This window comes from Chanodichthys erythropterus, chromosome 16 (genome assembly GCF_024489055.1).
Source record: "Chanodichthys erythropterus isolate Z2021 chromosome 16, ASM2448905v1, whole genome shotgun sequence".
NCBI classification, from domain to species: domain Eukaryota; kingdom Metazoa; phylum Chordata; class Actinopteri; order Cypriniformes; family Xenocyprididae; genus Chanodichthys; species Chanodichthys erythropterus.
The window spans coordinates 24,469,782-24,489,309 of record NC_090236.1 but is presented as its reverse complement, the minus strand read 5'-3'; the positions used below and the strand labels follow the sequence as shown (position 1 = coordinate 24,489,309).

Below are 19,528 nucleotides of genomic sequence, written 5' to 3'. Positions count from 1 at the left end.
ATTTTCATTGGTAAAGCAAAAATAGACAAAGTAACTGGCAATATTGTGTCTAAAATGTAAACAACTGATTACTAATGTCTTGTTTATTGGATGGTTTGTTGTATAAAACAATTTCACATTTGCAGTTGTGCTGTCTCAATATTCGGAAACAACAGTGGGACTTGCTCGTGCAATATTGCTTTACAAGCAATGAATAAAAAGTACTAATAGTACTTAGAGGAGTAACTCGTCTTGCATTTTTTGTGCATCTATACTGTATATGATCCAATGTACTTATGGATGTCACCACAAGCACTTATAGGATTAAACATTCAAACGCATGTTATTTTCTATTTACTCATATTTACACTCTTCTTTTTATATCTTATCAGTGTATAAGTCTGGATAAGTTTGTGGGTCACATGGATGAGAATATGATGACCCATCAGGCTCTGCATCTGCTGGAGGAGAATAAGTTCTGGGCAGGTCTGGTCTTCATGGACATGTATCCCTGGACCACAGAACTCCCCCGCCATGTCAAGTTCAAGATCCGAATGGACATTGATGCAGTGGAACGTACCAACAAAATCAAAGACAGGTGAGACTTCATGATGTTTAAATGGCTTAACTGTTCATTTGATCTAATAAGGGTTGTTCCTTAAACAAGGTCAGGGTTGGTAGTTCATGAGACACAGATTACGAGACCATTAAACCCCACAAGTGGAGACTGAATCTGTTTTATATGAATCTTAAAAAACAATTTTTAAATAAACCATTTTAGTGGGCTTCCTTACTCATCAAAATCATAAAAAATGTTTAAATCAATCTTGAGGGATCATTGAAGGAACATTAGATTTAAGTTCTTGTCTCATCTTTCAGAGTACATGTTTTGATTCAGATTTTATATAACATTTGTGTAAGGAGAGAATGGAAGATCTTCTCTTGTTCATGTAAGGCGTTACTGCTCAACGCACTATTGTTAGAGAAAGAAAAAGAGAAAGAGCGGGCACAATCACATTCTCCATGGAGCTCCAGTGTGCTGCACACTGCAAAGTGACACCACTCATTACTGAGAGTCTCTCTGGAGCACAAAACATGCCTGCCGGTGTTAGTCTGATCATATCTCATGTAGCCATCCCTCTTTGACACACGAAAACAAACAGCAGAGGATAGAATGACCCTGTGGGTTCATTGTGTTTTCATTATGTGGGCATAATACAAAGCCAAGGCACTGCTAAAAAACCCCAAAACAAAACAAAAAAAACAGCGTGAATTGAGTTACAGATAAAACATTTTTTTTGTCTCCTAAACGTTTTAAGTGTAATGCAGGAGATGAGGCAGATCTAAGTGCAGGAGTTACATTTAAATGCTATCAAAACACCAACCAGGAAACACAGGGAACACATACATGTGAGTAAAATCAAACATCGACTGACAAAGAACTAGAGAAACACAAGTGCTATACTTTATATACACAGGGGGTAACAAGCAGACTACAGCCCTGTCCCAAATGGCACACTTCATATGCACTTTCTGTCTTGTGGACTTACAATGGCTGCCGTGTGCTCATGTCCATTAAGTCCATGAGACCGTATGGTGTCCCATTTGTCATTTGAGGTTTCAGAAGGGTGCTAGCGAGCTCCCCCTTTGCGGTCGATATGCACCCTCGATATGCGCACTTTTGCCGAGCCTGCATCAGATTTCTTCCCGACAGTCATGTCTGTGGTGTCACGTCACGAAAGTGTGGACTCGTAGGAAGACCGCAAGTGTTTAGGGTGCCATTTGGGACAGGGCCTACAAAGCATGGCACAAGAAACAGGAAACACTTCAACATAACAGTCCAGGACTATATAACATTAAGCACATTGTTATGGTATGACTTGTGGAAAAACAGGCTTTATTGCAAAATTTCAGCACTGTTATAATTAAGAATAAGTATCCAAAACCCTTCTTGGCTTTGACTTTTTTGAGTAGCCTTCCCAGCAAACTAGGGAATTTCTTTACATGTGCATGACAAACTAACAATCTCTAAAGTGTCATGGTCCTGGAATATTCATATACAGTATTTCACTGATCCCCAGAAAGTACCTGAATATGTACATTAAGAGGTCTACAGTTGCTTTGAGTATTTTAGCCTCTACCCAGTGAAACTCAGTTTACTCAACAGGTTTCAAAATATAGATTTTTTTTGGATTAAAGACTATTGAAGTTAACATTTTTGAGTAATTCATGTTGGATTACACAGCAAGTGTGATGTGCTAGAAGGCTGAATTTTAAGTATGTTCATCTCAGAGTAGCCCAATGACAGTCTATAGAGTTTTATTAGGTGATATTAAAACTAATTTTAAATACTGTAGACTATGATTTACTGATTGAGCTCCATTGTACGTAAACTGTTGACCACTAAGGATTAATGCATTTTACTGCTCTTGGATAAACTGTCAATGAAAAATATACACTAAGTTTGGGATTAAGATTTTTTAAATGTTTTTTAATTCAGTAAAACAGTAATATTGTGAAATAGTAATACAATTTAAAATAACCGTTTTCTTTTGTAATATATTTTAAAATGTAAAATATTAATGTGATGGCAAGGCTGAATTTTCAGCAGCTATTATGCCAGTCTTCAGTGTCACATGATCCTTCAGAAATTCGCATCAGCTGACTCCCAGGTGACTGACGTCTACCTATAGGAATATGACGCCTATAACAGCACCAATATATAAGCTCCTCAGTATTAGCAGCAGCTATTGCATTCTCAGGAGCTAATTACCCTCCTCCATCCCCAGCTCCTCCTCTCGTCAGTCAGGATTTGCCTTATGATTCCCCTGAATCAAACTAATTCTTGAAATATGTGTACATGTTAAATTATTGACATTAATTATATCTACATACAGTATATTGGTTCTGTTCGGTTTACCCTAGGGGGGTTATTGCTGCTCTCCCTGCTCTTATCCATGCTAGGCTGCATGGATGCCTAGGGAGTTCTTGCCCAGAACAGAACCATACCGTCAATACAAACTCTATGTAATTATCAATCATATTTGACGATAGTGGTCCTGACAGAAATCAATCTAATATGCTGATTTGCTGCTCAAGAAACATTCAATATTCTTGATTATGAGTAAAACTTTTTAAATGATCACCACACTACTAAATGCACCTTTAAGTATCCTACTCTTTCTTTCTCTTAGGTACTGGGACCCTGGCCCCAGGGCAGACCCTCTGGAGGACCATCGCTACATTTGGGGAGGTTTTGCCTACCTGCAGGACATGATTGAACATGGTATCCTAAAGTTACACACAGGTCATGACTGGCCTCTAGGTGTTTACGTGCAGCAGATGCCCTACCCCTGCTACGTGGATGACATGTGAGTGATGGCTGAAATTATGTGGTCAGAAAGGGCTAACTGACCCTATCCCATATCATCAGACCAGCTTAAATGGATATTCCACCCAGTTGAAAATTCTGTCATCATTTGGGTCATTCCAAACCTTTTTTTTCTTTCTCCTGCGGAAGACAAAAGAAGAACTGTTTAGGCAACCAAACAGTCTTGGTTCCCTTTGACTAAAATTATATTATTGACTATACAATAGAAGTAAATGGGACCTAAACTGTTTGGTTACCAACATTTTTAAAATATCTTCTTTTGTTCAGCAGAAGAAAGAAAGTAATGCTTGGAACAACATGAGGGTGAGTAAATGTTCACAGAATTTTCATTTTGGGTGGTCTTTCCACATATGACTCCAGTTGCATTATTTCATGGCATATAATAGTTCTCAATGAAACCTTGCAATTATTCAATGGATCTTGTTTGTTTTGTCCCATATCAAGGTTCATGCTGACCCTAAATCGCTGTTTCCCCATCTTCATGGTGCTGGCCTGGATCTACTCTGTGTCCATGGTGGTGAAGAGCATTGTGCTGGAGAAGGAGATGAGGCTAAAGGATACGCTGAAGGCCATGGGCGTCTCTAATGGAGTCATCTGGTACACATGGTTTATCGACAGCTTCCTCATCATGGCCGCCAGCACCGCTCTACTGACTGCCATTATCATGGTGAGGAAGAAATGCGATGACTGATGAACTTTTTCCTTCTGAGCCTTTCCTTCTGCATTGTGACCTCTGCTGGATGTATGTTGTTAGTACATATATGGAGGGTCTCTCTCTCTCTCTCTCTCTCTCTCACTCTCTCTTTATTGTTTTCCTCTGGACCTTATTACTTAGAATATGCCTGGACCACATTTTACAATTGTGGATTTTTATGACAATAACTGTCTATTTATACCTCATTACCTCATCAGTAGCAAAGCAAAGGAAAAGAAATGTGTGAGGATAAATTATTTAGCTGTTAAATTAGAAGAGTATCCTAATTATTGTATGTCTTTGTCCTCAGGTTGGAAAAGTGCTCAATTACAGTGATCCCATCATCCTGTTCCTGTTCCTCCTCACGTTCACTGTGGCCACTATCATGCAGTGCTTTCTGATGAGTGTATTCTTCAATAAGGCCAACCTGGCTGCGGCTTGCAGCGGCATCATCTACTTCACCCTGTACCTTCCTCATATTTTCTGTTTCGCCTGGCAGGACCGCATTACCAAGAATATGAAGTTAGCCGTGGTGAGTACACTATGGTGTTCTACTTCTCTTCAATTCGATCCAGTCTCAAACGCCATCATTCAAAATTTGGTCATTCTCAACCAGGGGGCCGGGGATCACTATGATTAAATAGTTTTAAATTTAAATTAAAGGTGCAATATGTAAGATTTTTGCAGTAAAATATCCAAAAAACACTGTGTTATATATTTTGTTCACTTGAGTAGAAAATCGCTATTATAACCAAGACTCCGGGACGTGTGAGAAGTTGCCTGTCAATTGCGTCATACCCGCGTTACCCTCGGTTTCCGGGTTTATTTTGTAAAAACCATGGAAATATTTACGTTTAATATTTACATGTTTTAATAGGAAAGGGAACAACTGTTTGGTTACGTTTATAGACAGAAAACTAATTGTTGTTATATAGCTCAACACGTTTAGTCTTATTGTTTAAATCTAATTTTCTTGATTTTTTGCGAGTACCATGCTTTACCATGCCTCAGAGCTGTGTTACCTCATACTCATGACAGGAAAAGTGGAAGCAGCGCCGGCGACTGTGGCATAATAAAAGTTCCGCTGCTCGTGGTGTGTGTTGCGCAATCGCTCCAGCGGCCTCGTTCAGCTCCCACAACACTCGGTCCTGCTCTGCTTCATACTACAGTAACTTTAATAATCTCATCCATGAACGTGAGTCCTGTCCCAATTCTTTTCCACCGGGCGTTGAGGTAAAGACCATATGTCCCAAGATTCCGCGCTCAAACTTGCTGTCATCAAGCTACGCCTTTGTTGTGAATAGGCCTCTAGTGACCTCTAGCGAACAGAAATCTTACATATTGCACCTTTAATCAAAAATTATATTAAAAAATAATCAAACTGAAATCATAAAGTAAAATGCTAAAACCCATAAAATAAAATATGTAAATGTGTAAACAGCAATGTATTTCATATATAATACTATGGCATAATAAAACAATAAATAATAAAAAACTAAAAATATTTGTTTCTCCCTTTAGTAACTTGTTTTTAATTGAAGAACATAAACTTCTAAAGTCACACCACTGTGGTCAATTAATTTAATATATCAATACTTCCACTTAAAAAAAAAACAAACTGTTTTGAATACAACCTATACAACCTATTGTTGGCTGTTACAAATATACCCGTGCGACTTATGGCTGGTTTATGTGTTCCAGGGTCACATATTGGGGAGCTTTCTAATATTGTGTTGAACTAAGGGAGGCCTTCAAGTCAAATAGGTTGAGAACCACTGTTATAAATGTATTTAGCATGAAATCTTATTTCATTTAGAAACTATTTAAATTTAGAAAGTCATTCATTTATATTTGGACTTTACATCTGAGTGGTCAAAATGGCTCTTGCATGAATTAAAGTTTGGTGAAACAATCCTCCTTTTCCAGAGCTTTCTGTCTCCAGTGGCCTTTGGTTTTGGGACAGAGTATCTATCCCGCTATGAGGAGCAAGGCCTGGGTCTGCAGTGGGACAATATTGGTACAAGTCCTCTAGAGGGTGATGAGTACTCCTTCTTCACTTCTATTCGGATGATGCTATTGGATGCAGTTCTTTATGCTGTTTTGGCTTGGTATCTCGACAATGTCTTTCCAGGTCAGTTTCTTACAAAGCACTGCACTGAATGTTGCTAAACTACTGTAAAAGAAAGCTTACTTTGTTCCATTGGCTTTTCAGGCCAGTATGGCATTGGTCGGCCATTTTATTTTCCTTTGCAGCCCTCGTACTGGGTGAAGCTGACACCTTCACCTTCACCCTCACAGAATCCAGAACCAGGTATGGTTGATTGTTTACACCTGATATAAACATCCATTTAGGATGATTCAATCACATGTTGGCAGCAAAAAATACAGGTGTAAACAGGGCCTACATTAGATTCATTTTGTAAACACCTCTGCTTCTCTGTAGGCCCTGAGAAGCCTCTGGTAAATAACTTGGAGAAGCAGGAGGATGTTGAGCATGGGGGCCTTTCGCCGGATCACAGGGAATGCAATGGTTCCCGCAGCAGCAAGAACTGCAAGCACAAGGAGAAACGAGAGAGGATGGAGAAGGAGAAAGAGCGGGACGAGCAGTTAAAAACGCATGAAGAGATACAACAAGAGGAGATCCAGCCTGTGCACAATGGTAAGGATGCCAGTTGGGTTGTGTTATTTACACTTTTCCTGAAGTTTCAAAAAGACACTTAATTCTAAATCCAAAGAAATTTATATAGCTGTTTGAACCATAAGTGTAGTTTTAACGTTTGAGGGTTACAAATTTACATGTCAAATGTTGAATTTCTTTGATTTGTGCTTCACTATTTTCCTTTAACTGTCATTCCGATTAAAATGTCAATGAGTGAATTGATCTTTAGAGTATTCCTGTACTACAATATATAAACCTGTATATGAACCCAAACCTGTTACATTGTCAGTTATCTGTCTGGTTTAGTGTCCGTATGGGTATTTTATTGCAGGAAATCCATTCTTTGAGCCAGAACCGGAGGGTCTGTTAATAGGAGTCTCAGTACAGGACTTGGTGAAGGTGTATTCGAGGAACTCAAGACCTGCAGTGGACTGTCTCAGCATGAACTTCTATGAGGACCAGATCACTTCTTTCCTGGGTCACAATGGGGCAGGAAAGACCACCACTTTGTGCGTCCTTATCTTCTCTTTATCCTTTGATGATATAGAAACATCTAGTTTGTGTCATTTTGGACACATTTCTCATATATGTACTTGCACTGTCGCAGGTCCATATTGACTGGGTTGTTTCCGCCCACCTCTGGAACGGCTTACGTATATGGGAGGGACATTCGCACAGAAATGGACACCATACGACAGTCGTTGGGCATGTGTCCGCAGTACAACATCCTCTTCAACCAGTGAGCACTCTTTCTTTGCAAGTGGACATAATATTATAAATACTGCAATCTGATATGTATGTTTCATTTTATTTCACTCAGTCTGACAGTAGAGGAGCATATTCTCTTCTACTCTCTGATGAAGGGACGTGAGCGCAAGGAGGCCGAGCAGGAGGTTGAAGACATGCTGGAGGACCTGGGATTGCCTCATAAACGAGACGAGGAAGCACAGAACCTCTCTGGTGGGTCTGAATGTGAACCTGAGATGATAATCTGGTTTATCTGCAATCTGTTATTAAGGGGTCTAAAGTTTGCCCACTCAGGATCTGTGTTATAGACAGATACTTAAAAACCAGGGAGACGGGGGGTACTGGAGATAAGCTTCTTATTTGGAGCTGATCTGGGTTAGGGATAAAATGAAGCAAAGATGCATCAACTTGATGCAAAAAAGTGTCAGTAAAGACATTTCTAATGTCACAAAAGATTTATATTTTAAAAAAAAAATGCTGTTCTTTTGAACTTTCTATTCATCAAAGAATACTGAAAAAGGAAATGATATTTTAAAATATATTAAAACAGAAAAACGTATTTTTGTAAGATCTTTAAAGCACAGACATGAACTGACCGAACACATTATCTCAGAATTACTCATGTTTTACTCTGAAGGCGAAGAACAGGCTTGCTTTATGATTGTGCCTAGGTTTCAAATGTTCCAGCGTTATTTCCTGACACAATCTCTGGGTGTCATGTTGTCTTAAATATCTCTGACTGTACCCACAGTATATGCAATTTTTAGTGACTTTTTACATTACATTTTTTTACAATTTGCTTCTGCTCTGTCAATAAGGGGGTATGCAGAGGAAGCTGTCAGTGGCGATGGCTTTCGTAGGCGGTTCTAAGGTGGTGATTTTGGATGAGCCAACATCAGGAGTGGATCCATACTCCAGACGCTCCATTTGGGACCTGCTACTCAAGTACCGCACAGGTACTGCCATCTTCTGGCCAAAGAAAACATGGCAGGATTATAAATACCACCACTGCCAGAGACTTTGTTGTACAGCTGCTCATGTAATAATATACAAATCGGATCCTCCTGTTATTAAATATCTGTATCATCTCTTTCTCTCTCTCTTACACACACACTTCATCCAGGCCGCACAGTAATACTGTCCACTCATCACATGGATGAGGCAGACCTGTTAAGTGACAGAGTTGCCATTATCTCTAAAGGGAAACTACACTGCAGTGGCTCTCCTCTCTTTCTGAAGAACTGCTTTGGAGTAGGTTTCTACCTCACGCTGGTGCGTCGCATTAAAGACCAGCGCAAGAAGGAGGTGAGACTTCTTTTTACCATGTTGTTAAGTACAGCAAAACACCATGGGTGAATATAAAGTAAAAATTTTAACTAATATATATCACCATACTGATAAACCACCACAATACTTTAAAATTAAGATGATTGTTTTGTATTACAAGTTTTCTGAAATGTTGTACTTAAATATGCAAATTAGGCATTATCTAGTTAAAAATGCTCTAATTTGCATACATATTTTTCACAGAAATATGAGCATTTGATAAAGCCAGGTTCAAAATTCTGTTTAATTTATTTGAGATATTAGAGTTTACAATTTTTTTTTTTTAATTTATTTTGGATATCCCTTTTATCATAAATCAGAAAATACAATTTATAGGGTGAGTTCATTTTCAAATGAAAATTAGCCCAAGTTTTCCTCACCCTCAAGCCATCCTAGGTGTATATGACTTTCTTCTTTCTGATGAACACAATCAGAGTTATATTAATAAATATCCTGATACATCTAAGCTTTATAATGGTAGTGAGCAATACCAATTAGTATGAAGCTCAAGAAAGTGCTTCCATCCACATACATCCATCATAAACATACTCCACACCGCTCCGGGGGGTTAATAAAGGCCTTCTGAAGCGAATTGATGCATTTGTGTAAAAAAAAAATATAGATATTTAAGTTATGAAGTGAAATATCTAGCTTCCACCAATAAAATGTTATATAAACCAAGCGAATGTTCCTGGAAGGGAGGGATTATGGTCCCTCCAGAGAATACGTCATCAGAGAGAAGAGATGATAGAGGATAACCCCTAAAAATAACATAAATACCTGGAATGTGGTTCTTAAAAGTACAGTATTTTGACTGTGTCCAATAAAAGTTCTTGTGCTCCTCAGAATGAGTGTGACTGTGCATCTGAATGTTCCTGCACCTGCTCCACCTGCACTAGATATAAAGAAGAGAGTCAGGCAGTACAGCCTGAGAGAACACTGGACGGTCAGTGGAATAACAACTCAAAATATACAGTGATATCATTTCTTCAAAAATTAATATTTTTTTCTATCTCTCTACACAGGGAATGTTGAGAGCATCACTACTCTGATTCATCATCATGTACCTGAGGCAAAGCTGATTGAAATGATAGGTCAGGAGATGACCTATCTGCTCCCAAATAAGGGTTTTAAATATCGTGCTTACGCCAGCCTTTTCCGAGAACTGGAGGAAACCTTGGCTGACATGGGCCTCAGTAGCTTTGGCATATCTGACACATCACTAGAGGAGGTTGAACAACATTTCTTTTCTTTCTTTATGCTTGCAACCATTACCATCAGTGATACCAGTCAACAGACTGCAGAATTTATATAGCTTTTGTGCTTAAATTTTGTGTATAATTTTAATATTTATATATGGGTATTGATTATATATATATATGTTGGCTGTTACTGTGCAAAACTTACTGATATGTGTGTGCTCATTAATGATTTAAGAAACTGTGTTGTATATATTTAGATCTTTCTGAAAGTTACAGCAGATGGAGAGGCAGCCAACAGCTCTGTTACACCAGGTAAAAATCCTCATATTATCTATATTTATATATAAAATTCATCTCAAGTTAATTCATCTCATAAAGTCCTGTACTTTCCATAAACCAGTAGTTCATAACCCTGTGTTTGACTGTGTCAAACTACCCCCTCAGAGCAATGGATGCTACAACAGAGGAAAAATGGCAATGGTTTCTTGAAAGAAAGAGAGGCTACGAGTAATGTTGAAGGTGAATCGAGATCCCAGATCTCAGCTTTGCTCAGCACTCATGCTAAGAAGCTAACAGGGTGCTAAAGGGTTTGACTGAGGTGCTATGCTTCATGTAGAGATAAAGCTTCTTGAGAAACAGTAGCTCTTGGCAGCAACCAGACCATCTTAGACCAATGTGAATTTCCATGCTGGTCCAGGCTGGTTTGTGCTGATTAGTGCTGGTCTAGCTGGTAAACCAGTCATTTGTGCTGACTGATTGCCTGACAATGGTTCTTGGTTAAGCTAGTAAATATATGGGGCTTGCTTGTTAAAGCAACTAATGTGGTCTTGCTGGCTTGGAAGTTTGAGCTGGTCAGTTGTCTTAGCAAGGTGAGGACAAACCAGCAGCCAAAATATAATGCTGAGAGCAGTTTTTACAGCAGGTCTAATTAGTTTATGCCCGTATCTGGTCTGGTTTACAGATGCTAATGGAATGGGGAGCACACTTGAGTCTGACAACAGTGCTGGCAGAGCCTCCAGGCAGGTTAAAGGCATTAGCCTGGTACTCAAGCAGTTCCACGCTCTTCTGGTCAAGAGATTTCACCATGCCACACGCAGCCACAAAGATTTCCTTGCACAGGTAAGGTGAAGTTCGCGTGTGGACACAATGTTATGAAAATGAGGAAATTTCACCCAAAAAGGATCATTTTGTCATTATTTACTCACCTTCATGCCGTTTCAAGCTTCTATGACTTTCTTTCTTCTGTGGAACCCAAAAGTACAATTTCTGAAAAATATTCTGAAGAAGTTTTTTTCTAGAATAGACAATAAGCAGATGTTTTCTTTAAATTTTGCTTTTTTTTGTAGATTGTTTTGCCAGCCAGTTTTGTCCTTATTTCTTTGGTCTTCACTATGATTGTCCCACCATTTGGAGAGTATCCCAGTCTAACCCTCACTCCATGGATGTACGGACCACAGTTTACCTTCATCAGGTGAGATCAGCTGTTTAGAGTCTAAGGGCATTTTCACTCCTCTAGATTGTTTGCTTTGTTCTGAAACAAAGATGTTGCGATTTCTTCTTGGTTCGGTTTGCTTTCACAAGGCAACATTTCTAAAATTTGTTAATACGAGTCAAGTGCGAGTAAACTCTCCTCTCATTGGTCAGCGTGCACCTGTTTATGTTCCAGGATTCAGCTCATAGCAGACATCAGTCAGGGTGGATAGACAACAGCTCCACGGGCTGATTGTGGCTTTCTTTGTAGCTGTTATTAAATTACTTTATCATTTTTAACAAGAATCAAGGCTTTGTATTTTTATGTTTTGGACAGTTGTTCTGAAATATTTTATATATTTTTGTCTGACCAAATTTCAATTTGGCATTTCACTTTATCTTTGCTCCAGCTTACCCATGATTCATTTTGAGAGGCATTAGCAAAATGTAATTACCTGTCGTATATTGTGATAAAGCATGGTTCGTTGGTCCGTTAGGTCGGATTATTTCTCACCACTCCAAAGTTCGCTAGCTGAAACCACTTTGTTCGTTCGTGCTATGTCAGACCAATTATTTTGGTGTGGATCCAAGCACAATTGCCATGTTCACATATGCCTAATCGAACCGAACTAATGGAGAAAATGCACCAGGTTCTGAAACAACCAAACCAGATGTGAAAATGCCCTAATAACCTGCTTATATAATAGTTTGTATGTTTTCATGGGAGATAATTTATCACTGGTCTTCTGTATTTCAGTAATGAGCAGCCATCACACCCAAAAATGAAGCACTTCATACAGACGTTGCTGAAGGACCCTGGCATGGGAACACGTTGTATGGCAAATCAGCCCTTAGAGTGAGTTTAGAAGTTTTGTCTGAAGGTGGTTTGAATTGTATTGTGTTGTGTTTGTATTGGCAGTAGCAAGTCCTGATTGTTGCTCTGCAGCAGCAGTAGTGTAGCATATACTCTGCCAAGACCGAACATATCAACATTGTCAACATCAACATCTATTACCTTGCCAAACACTCCGAGATTTGTCATGACAGAAATTAATCTTTGAATGAGCGTAACAAAATCTCATTAGTTTTCTCTATAGATGTATAATAATAACGTATAAACATTACAGGGCTATGCATTTGAGCCACGAGTCAATATCATTTTCAGTTCATTGTTTAATTAACTTAATTGCTAGGAGGAGTACAGTGAGAAGTGCCTGGTTCCCACAGTAAAGTTCAGTGGTACTAAAGCTCTTATATAGGGATGTATGAGTGCTGATGGTGTGTGGGAGTTGTGCTTTATCAGTGCTGTCATGAATTCCCACACCACTGTGTAATTTAATACACAAACTTGAAACAGAAGATGTTACCCTTTCCTCATTCCCTGCATTGTTGGGAATTTTTTCAACATGACAATGAAGATATGCATTCTCTATTGCACTCAATTTTAACACTCTTGAGCACCTGTGAGGGATTCTGTAGAGATGAGTTGAGCAACACTCACTATTAAAGATCAGGGCATTTAATGAGCTCATCATCCAGGAGTTAAATAGGACAGATGTGAAAATTTGTCATGAACTTGTACACTCCATGCCAATAAGGGTCAGAGCGGTATATTCAAAATTATGGAGGGCATACTAAGTACTAGAATATTATACATTTGTTGAATTAAATCTAGGGTGTACTCATTTCTGCAATCCTTAATTTAAACAAAATTGCCTAATTTACTTATTTTATTAATGATATTTCTCAGTTTTTATTATGTACTGTATATGTTTAATACATTTTAGTTTTGCCATCTTTCTATGAAATGTATTAGTGATCATACAGAAAATACATCTTTTGTATTTGTTCAGAGGGGGTGTACTCATTTAAGCTGTGCACTTTATATACTTAAATTAAGTTACTGTATATTATATTATATGTGAATTTGTGCTCACAGGAACCTCTTCACCTGCTTAAACAAAACCTCTAATTGGGAAGTTCCTCCAGTGTCTCCTGAGGTCACAAACATATTATTGAGTCCCGCATGGGATACAAGAAACCCCTCCCCTTCCTGTGAGTGCAGCACTGATACAAAGCTCACTATGCTACCTGTCTGTGCAGCTGGAGCTGGAGGACTGCCACCACCACAGGTCAGGATCAGATTGAATTGAAATACTTTAATCGTAATTATAAAGATCCAGGCAGTGGGTTTAGTGATGTTGTTGTTGTTGCTCTGATGTAGAGAAAAGAGCCAACAGGGGACATTTTGCTCGACATGACAAACAGAAACATCTCTGACTACTTAGTGAAGACTTACCCCACGCTCATTAAGACCAGGTGAGCTGTTATAAAAACTTCAGTGTGTCAGTAGTGTTAGGATTCATTTCATTTTGTATAATGACTGCTGTTTTCCTTATATGCAGCTTGAAGAGCAAATATTGGGTGAATGAACAAAGGTAAAGTTTCTGTCTTTTATTATTTAGTTGTGTGGATGTTTGATGTGGTTGCCGATATGGATATGAAACAAACAGTTGTCCAATTGAAACATATCTGTGGAAAACCTATACATCATAATCAAAGGATTTCTTTTTTGCAAAATGCCTCGGGATTTTACTTCATTTCATACTAAAATGTTGATAATAAAAATTAATGGATCTGTGTTTACAACAAAAATATACCAGTGCAAAATGTTAATGTGCAAAAATGATGTAATGGTAATATTCAATAACACAACAAATAGTGGACACAATAACTAAGGCACCTTTAAAAATATGCTTGATTAAACCCAAATTTGCACAGGTATGGTGGACTCTCTGTTGGTGGACAACTACCGATTCTCGATGTGGACCCTGAGATGATCCAGAACATTTTTACCCAGCTTGGACGGATGATGAATATTACAGGGGTATGATATTTTGTACTACACATAATAAACAATCATGAGATTTTGATATGAAGCATTTAAATATATTATTTTCTATTCTGATCACATAACATATACTCTATTGAATGATTTCCTCCTCTTAGGGTCACTATTCAAAGTTAGCCATGAAAGAATTAGGAACCTTCTTGCACTTCATGGAGAGTGAGTACAATGTTAAGGTAAGTTAAACCACCTATTTAACAATACAATATCTCAAAATGTGTTGGACACTTAAGCTATGTTTAAAAATGACATATTTTGCTCCTGTCCCAGGTGTGGTATAATAACAAAGGCTGGCATGCCATGGTCTCCTTCATGAACATAGCAAACAACGCCATTCTCCGCGCTCACCTGCCGCCTCACGCCAACCCATCAGAATACGGCATTACTGCCATCAACCACCCGCTCAACCTCACCAAAGAGCAGCTCTCAGAGGTCACTGTGTGAGTGTCAGATGTCACATTGAAATGTTTTTGACTGATAGGCTCAGTTTACATCATCTGTCTTGGATGCTCAGCACTAAATAGAGGTGTGAAAGGGGTCCAAAATGTTTTGTAATCCTACTCATTAGTCATTCGTCCACTGTACTAAAACAAGGGGTTTAATCTTAATGTGACGTTCAGTTAATAGTGATGTATGATTGATGTACACTACCATTCAAAAGTTTGGGGTCTGTATGCTTTATTTTGAAAGAAGTCTCTTATGCTCACCAAGGCTGCATTTATTTGATAGTAATAGTATTAATAGTATTATTTTATAGTAATATTGTGATTTTTATTTTTTTTTTACATTTCAATAGTATACATGACTTTGACTTGGTTTGATATGCAAACCATTGATTCGAAACAAAAGATTCGTAAAGCCACGAAGCTTCATGAAGCAGTGTTTTGAAATCGGCCATTACTAGATATTGTTGAAAAGTTATTTTGTTTTTCTGGCTCACAAAAAGTATTCTCGTCGCTTCATAACATTAAGGTTGAACCACTGTAGTCACATGGACTGTTTTAAATATGTCTTTAGTAGCTTTCTGGGCATTGAAAGTGTTCAGCAAAACTTTTTTGCTGGTAATAGAGGCCTAACTGAGCCGTCGGATTTTATCAAAAAAAATTCTAATTTGTGTTCTGAAGATGAACGAAGGTCTTACGGGAGTAGAACGACATGACAGTGAGTAATTAATGACAGAATTTGCATTTTTGGTTGAGCTAACCCTTTAAATCTTACTAACCCCATACTTTTGAATGGTAGTGTATGTAGGCATGGAATCCGAAAACACCGAAGTCTGATACACATCATTTCAAGTGTATTCCTGTTTTCATACATAAATGTAAATACTGTATGACTGTGTGAATCATGTTTTTTAAGTAAAAAGTGTAGTAAAAGACTGCTTTTCCTTCCGGACAGTCTCGCCACATCAGTGGATGCAGTGGTGGCCATCTGCGTCATCTTTGCCATGTCCTTCATCCCAGCCAGCTTTATCCTCTACCTCATTCAGGAACGTGTCACCAAGGCCAAACATCTGCAGTTTGTTAGTGGAGTCAGTCCTGTGGTCTACTGGGTCGCCAACTTTTTCTGGGACATGGTGAGATTAATCAGCATTGTCTGCTTACAAGGACAGTTCTGTAAAATGTCAATCCTTAGTCATTGCGAAATGTTTTTGGACTGCTGCTTGATTGCTCATATCCTATTCGTTTGTTTGTGCCAGATGAACTACTCCGCCAGCACAGTGATGGTTGTGGCCATTTTCATGGCTTTTGATAAGAAGTGCTACACATCACCCACAAATCTGCCAGCGCTGGTTGCTCTGCTTTTGCTCTATGGGTCAGTCAGCGGCTTATGTAGATTGCCATTGACTTGAGAAAATCAGCTCAAGCACAACAGTGATTTTTCTTTCACTCTTCACTATGCAGGTGGTCAGTGACGCCCATGATGTACCCCATGTCCTACATGTTCAATGTCCCCAGCACGGCGTACGTGTCCCTCTCCTGCATCAACCTTTTCATTGGTATCAACAGTAGTGCCATCACCTTCATCTTAGAGCTCTTTGAAAACAACAGGGTATAATTAAATTTGTATTCACAATTTTTGTTGTTGTTTGATTTATATAAAATTATAATATAGTACCTTTTAACAATAAAGTCTTTCTTTGCTTATAATTCCATATTTACAGATCTCGTATTGCTTATTTTGTAGTAATTGCTTGTGTTTTTTCTTCACAAACCCTTCAGTCTCTACTAATGTTTAATGAGGTGTTGAAGAAGGTGCTTCTGGTCTTCCCTCACTTCTGTCTCGGTCGAGGTCTCATTGATATGGCCATGAACCAGGCCGTGACTGATGTCTACGCCCGATTTGGTATGTCCGTCTATTAGCAAGGCCTATTAATGATATATCAATTGTTGTGGAAAACCTGTCACCTCAAATAAAAGCCCTTTAAAGGTGCCATCGAATAGAAAATTAAATTTATCTTGGCATAGTTGAATAACAAGAGTTCAGTACATGGAAATGACATACAGTGAGTCTCAAACACCATTGTTTCCTCCTTCTTATATAAATCTCATTTGTTTAAAAGACCTCCGAAGAACAGGCAAATCTCAACATAACACCGACTGTTACGTAACAGTTGGGATCATTAATATGTACGCCCACAATATTTGCATATGCCAGCTCATGTTCAAGGCATTAGACAAGGGCAGCCAGTATTAACGTCTGGATCTGTGCACAGCAGAATCACTAGACTAGGTAAGCAAGCAAGAACAATAGCGAAAAATGGCAGATGGAGCGATAATAACTGACATGATCCATGATATCATGATATTTTTAGTGATATTTGTAAATTGTCTTTCTAAATGTTTCGTTAGCATGTTGCTAATGTACTGTTAAATGTGGTTAAAGTTAATATATTCATTTTTCATTTTTCGTCGCTATATTCATTTTTAAACACTTGCAGTCTGTATAATTCATAAACACAACTTCATTCTTTATAAATCTCTCCAACAGTGTGTAATGTTAGCTTTAGCCTGTTAGCCACGGAGCACAGCCTCAATCTCATTCAGAATCAAATGTAAACATCCAAATAAATACTTTACTCACATGATCCGATGCATACATGCAGCATGCATAACGAACACTTTGTAAAGATCCATTTTGAGGGTTATATTAGCTGTTTGAACTTTGTTTATGCTGTTTAAGGCAAGCGCGAGCTCTGGGGGCGGGGAGCGTGAGGAATTAAAGGGGCCGCAGCCTGAATCGGTGCATTTCTAATTATTAGAATTAAATTAAATAGGCAGTTAAAAAAAATATTAAAAAAAATCTATGAATAGCATTTATTTGAAATAGTAAATACTTTTTGTAGTAAAGACAATTGTTACAAAAAAAAAAAAAAAAAAAGTTATTTTAATGCATCCTTTCTGGATAAAAGTATTCATTGCTTTCCAAAAAAAAAAAACCATCAAACAAAAATCTTACTGACCCCAAACTTTTAAACGGCAGAGTATATTAATACAAAAAAAAAAAAAAAAAAAAAAAAAAAAATTGCTAACTAACACTGCTTAATATTAGGGATGGGCATTTTTCCAAAATATTGTATTAGAATATTTGGGCTCGTAAAAAAAACGAATATTCGAATATTCGTTTATTTAAATGAGGTTAAACGAGAAGGACGTTATTGTTTTATATTCATCAATATTTTGTAACCATTTCTGAACAAGCTTACGATTAGGCAACATACATAACAAGCTTACATTATATCTCATTATATTCTTTTCGTTCAAAGCATTAAACAATATGTGTAAACAGAAAATATTAAGAACAAAAGCATTTAATCTCAAGCAGCGCGAGCGGGAAAATACTAATAAAGCAGATAGCGCCCGTTATTGTACAAAACGTACATAATACACTCGAGTCAGTTATCGTGTTTATTGTTTCACATGTTCACGTTGAGAAAAACAATAATATCCACATGCTCGGGTGAGAAAACGATCCGTGCTGACAGACGTTGCAGAGACTAAGATAACAATACATAACGGTGTGCTAAGCTAAGTTTCTAACAGTAGCACTGTGTTTTCTGTTCGTAAATATATCTCCCGCGACGAAACTTAAAGAAATATGTCTCAAAATCATTTTGCTATCAGATAAGTTATCATCTTGGCTCACTCGGGGATAACTTACAGCTGCACTTACCTGACGTCGTGAATGCAGTAATGGACAGCTGTCTTTCCTCACTCGACGGGTATTTAGATTTCATGTCAAAAGTACTTCCATTTTGTAAGATAATTTTCATCTAAGTAATTCCAAACTGCGCGAGTTAGATAAAAACATTATGTGATGATCAAATAAAATAAACTTGTTGAACACGCTCCACAGCGCCACCCGGTGCATTTAGTTATAACTGCGAGTTTTAGTGCTCAGGATTTATCATGGATTCACTGCATTTATTTATTTTTCGAATATTAATTACAGAACGAATATTCGACTATTTGTGCACATCCCTACTTAATATAATGAACTGCTAAGTAGTTTCTTTTGTCATGTTTTATCTTGCCTATGGTAATAAGTGAGACAGATCTGCTACTGGCGCCCCCTCAAAAAAACAACATAAAAAAAAACAATATTGTTATAATATTGTTGTCATAAACAGGGGAGGAGTTTTCCATGGATCCATTCAGATGGGACTTTGTGGGGAAGAATCTCTTCTGTATGGCTGTGGAGGGTTTCGTGTATTTCATCTTTAACCTGGTCGTCCAGTACAACTTTTTCCTTGATCTCTGGTGAGGGCTAAAAGACATTATTAATATCCTCTGAGATTCTGCTCAGTACAGACTTTTACTCTACAACTGCAAAATAAACATTAAAAGAAAAGTTAGCTGTAAAATGGGATCTGTTTAATATTTATTTGTGTTTACTGTAGCTGTTAGGAAAAATCCTTAAACAGCATATGACGGTAACTATTATTTTTGTAGGTTGTCAGACCATGCGAGGAGACCAGTTAAAGATGAAGATGATGATGTAGCTCAGGAGAGAGAGCGCATTTACAAAGGAGGAAACAAGAACGACATCCTTCTAGTTCGAGACTTGTCAAAAGTAAGTGACCAGATGTACTAAGATAAAAAACATATATTTTTGGAGTATATTTTGTAGCAATGTCGGTATTTTAAAGGAC

At 38.0% G+C, this 19,528-nt stretch overlaps 1 protein-coding gene across 2 annotated transcripts in view; it reads left to right on the top strand.

The window, feature by feature from the left end:
- abca4b (ATP-binding cassette, sub-family A (ABC1), member 4b) overlaps positions 1 to 19,528 on the top strand; it is a 47,502-nt gene that overhangs the window by 23,546 nt on the left and 4,428 nt on the right. The window contains exons 12-42 of one of the 2 annotated variants that reach the window (XM_067363825.1): positions 372 to 577; positions 3,174 to 3,350; positions 3,815 to 4,037; positions 4,375 to 4,596; positions 5,991 to 6,195; positions 6,277 to 6,375; positions 6,508 to 6,723; positions 7,055 to 7,232; positions 7,331 to 7,462; positions 7,544 to 7,683; positions 8,289 to 8,426; positions 8,594 to 8,775; positions 9,643 to 9,742; positions 9,822 to 10,027; positions 10,256 to 10,310; positions 10,443 to 10,505; positions 10,960 to 11,117; positions 11,345 to 11,469; positions 12,226 to 12,324; positions 13,408 to 13,600; positions 13,693 to 13,787; positions 13,874 to 13,906; positions 14,250 to 14,355; positions 14,478 to 14,552; positions 14,647 to 14,816; positions 15,775 to 15,952; positions 16,076 to 16,191; positions 16,281 to 16,428; positions 16,599 to 16,722; positions 19,007 to 19,136; positions 19,329 to 19,449. In XM_067363825.1, the coding sequence (XP_067219926.1) occupies positions 372 to 577; positions 3,174 to 3,350; positions 3,815 to 4,037; positions 4,375 to 4,596; positions 5,991 to 6,195; positions 6,277 to 6,375; positions 6,508 to 6,723; positions 7,055 to 7,232; positions 7,331 to 7,462; positions 7,544 to 7,683; positions 8,289 to 8,426; positions 8,594 to 8,775; positions 9,643 to 9,742; positions 9,822 to 10,027; positions 10,256 to 10,310; positions 10,443 to 10,505; positions 10,960 to 11,117; positions 11,345 to 11,469; positions 12,226 to 12,324; positions 13,408 to 13,600; positions 13,693 to 13,787; positions 13,874 to 13,906; positions 14,250 to 14,355; positions 14,478 to 14,552; positions 14,647 to 14,816; positions 15,775 to 15,952; positions 16,076 to 16,191; positions 16,281 to 16,428; positions 16,599 to 16,722; positions 19,007 to 19,136; positions 19,329 to 19,449 (4,413 nt within the window). Of the gene's footprint in view, positions 1 to 371; positions 578 to 3,173; positions 3,351 to 3,814; positions 4,038 to 4,374; positions 4,597 to 5,990; positions 6,196 to 6,276; positions 6,376 to 6,507; positions 6,724 to 7,054; positions 7,233 to 7,330; positions 7,463 to 7,543; positions 7,684 to 8,288; positions 8,427 to 8,593; positions 8,776 to 9,642; positions 9,743 to 9,821; positions 10,028 to 10,255; positions 10,311 to 10,442; positions 10,518 to 10,959; positions 11,118 to 11,344; positions 11,470 to 12,225; positions 12,325 to 13,407; positions 13,601 to 13,692; positions 13,788 to 13,873; positions 13,907 to 14,249; positions 14,356 to 14,477; positions 14,553 to 14,646; positions 14,817 to 15,774; positions 15,953 to 16,075; positions 16,192 to 16,280; positions 16,429 to 16,598; positions 16,723 to 19,006; positions 19,137 to 19,328; positions 19,450 to 19,528 lie in introns of both variants that reach the window. The other variant, XM_067363824.1, reaches the window with a different exon arrangement.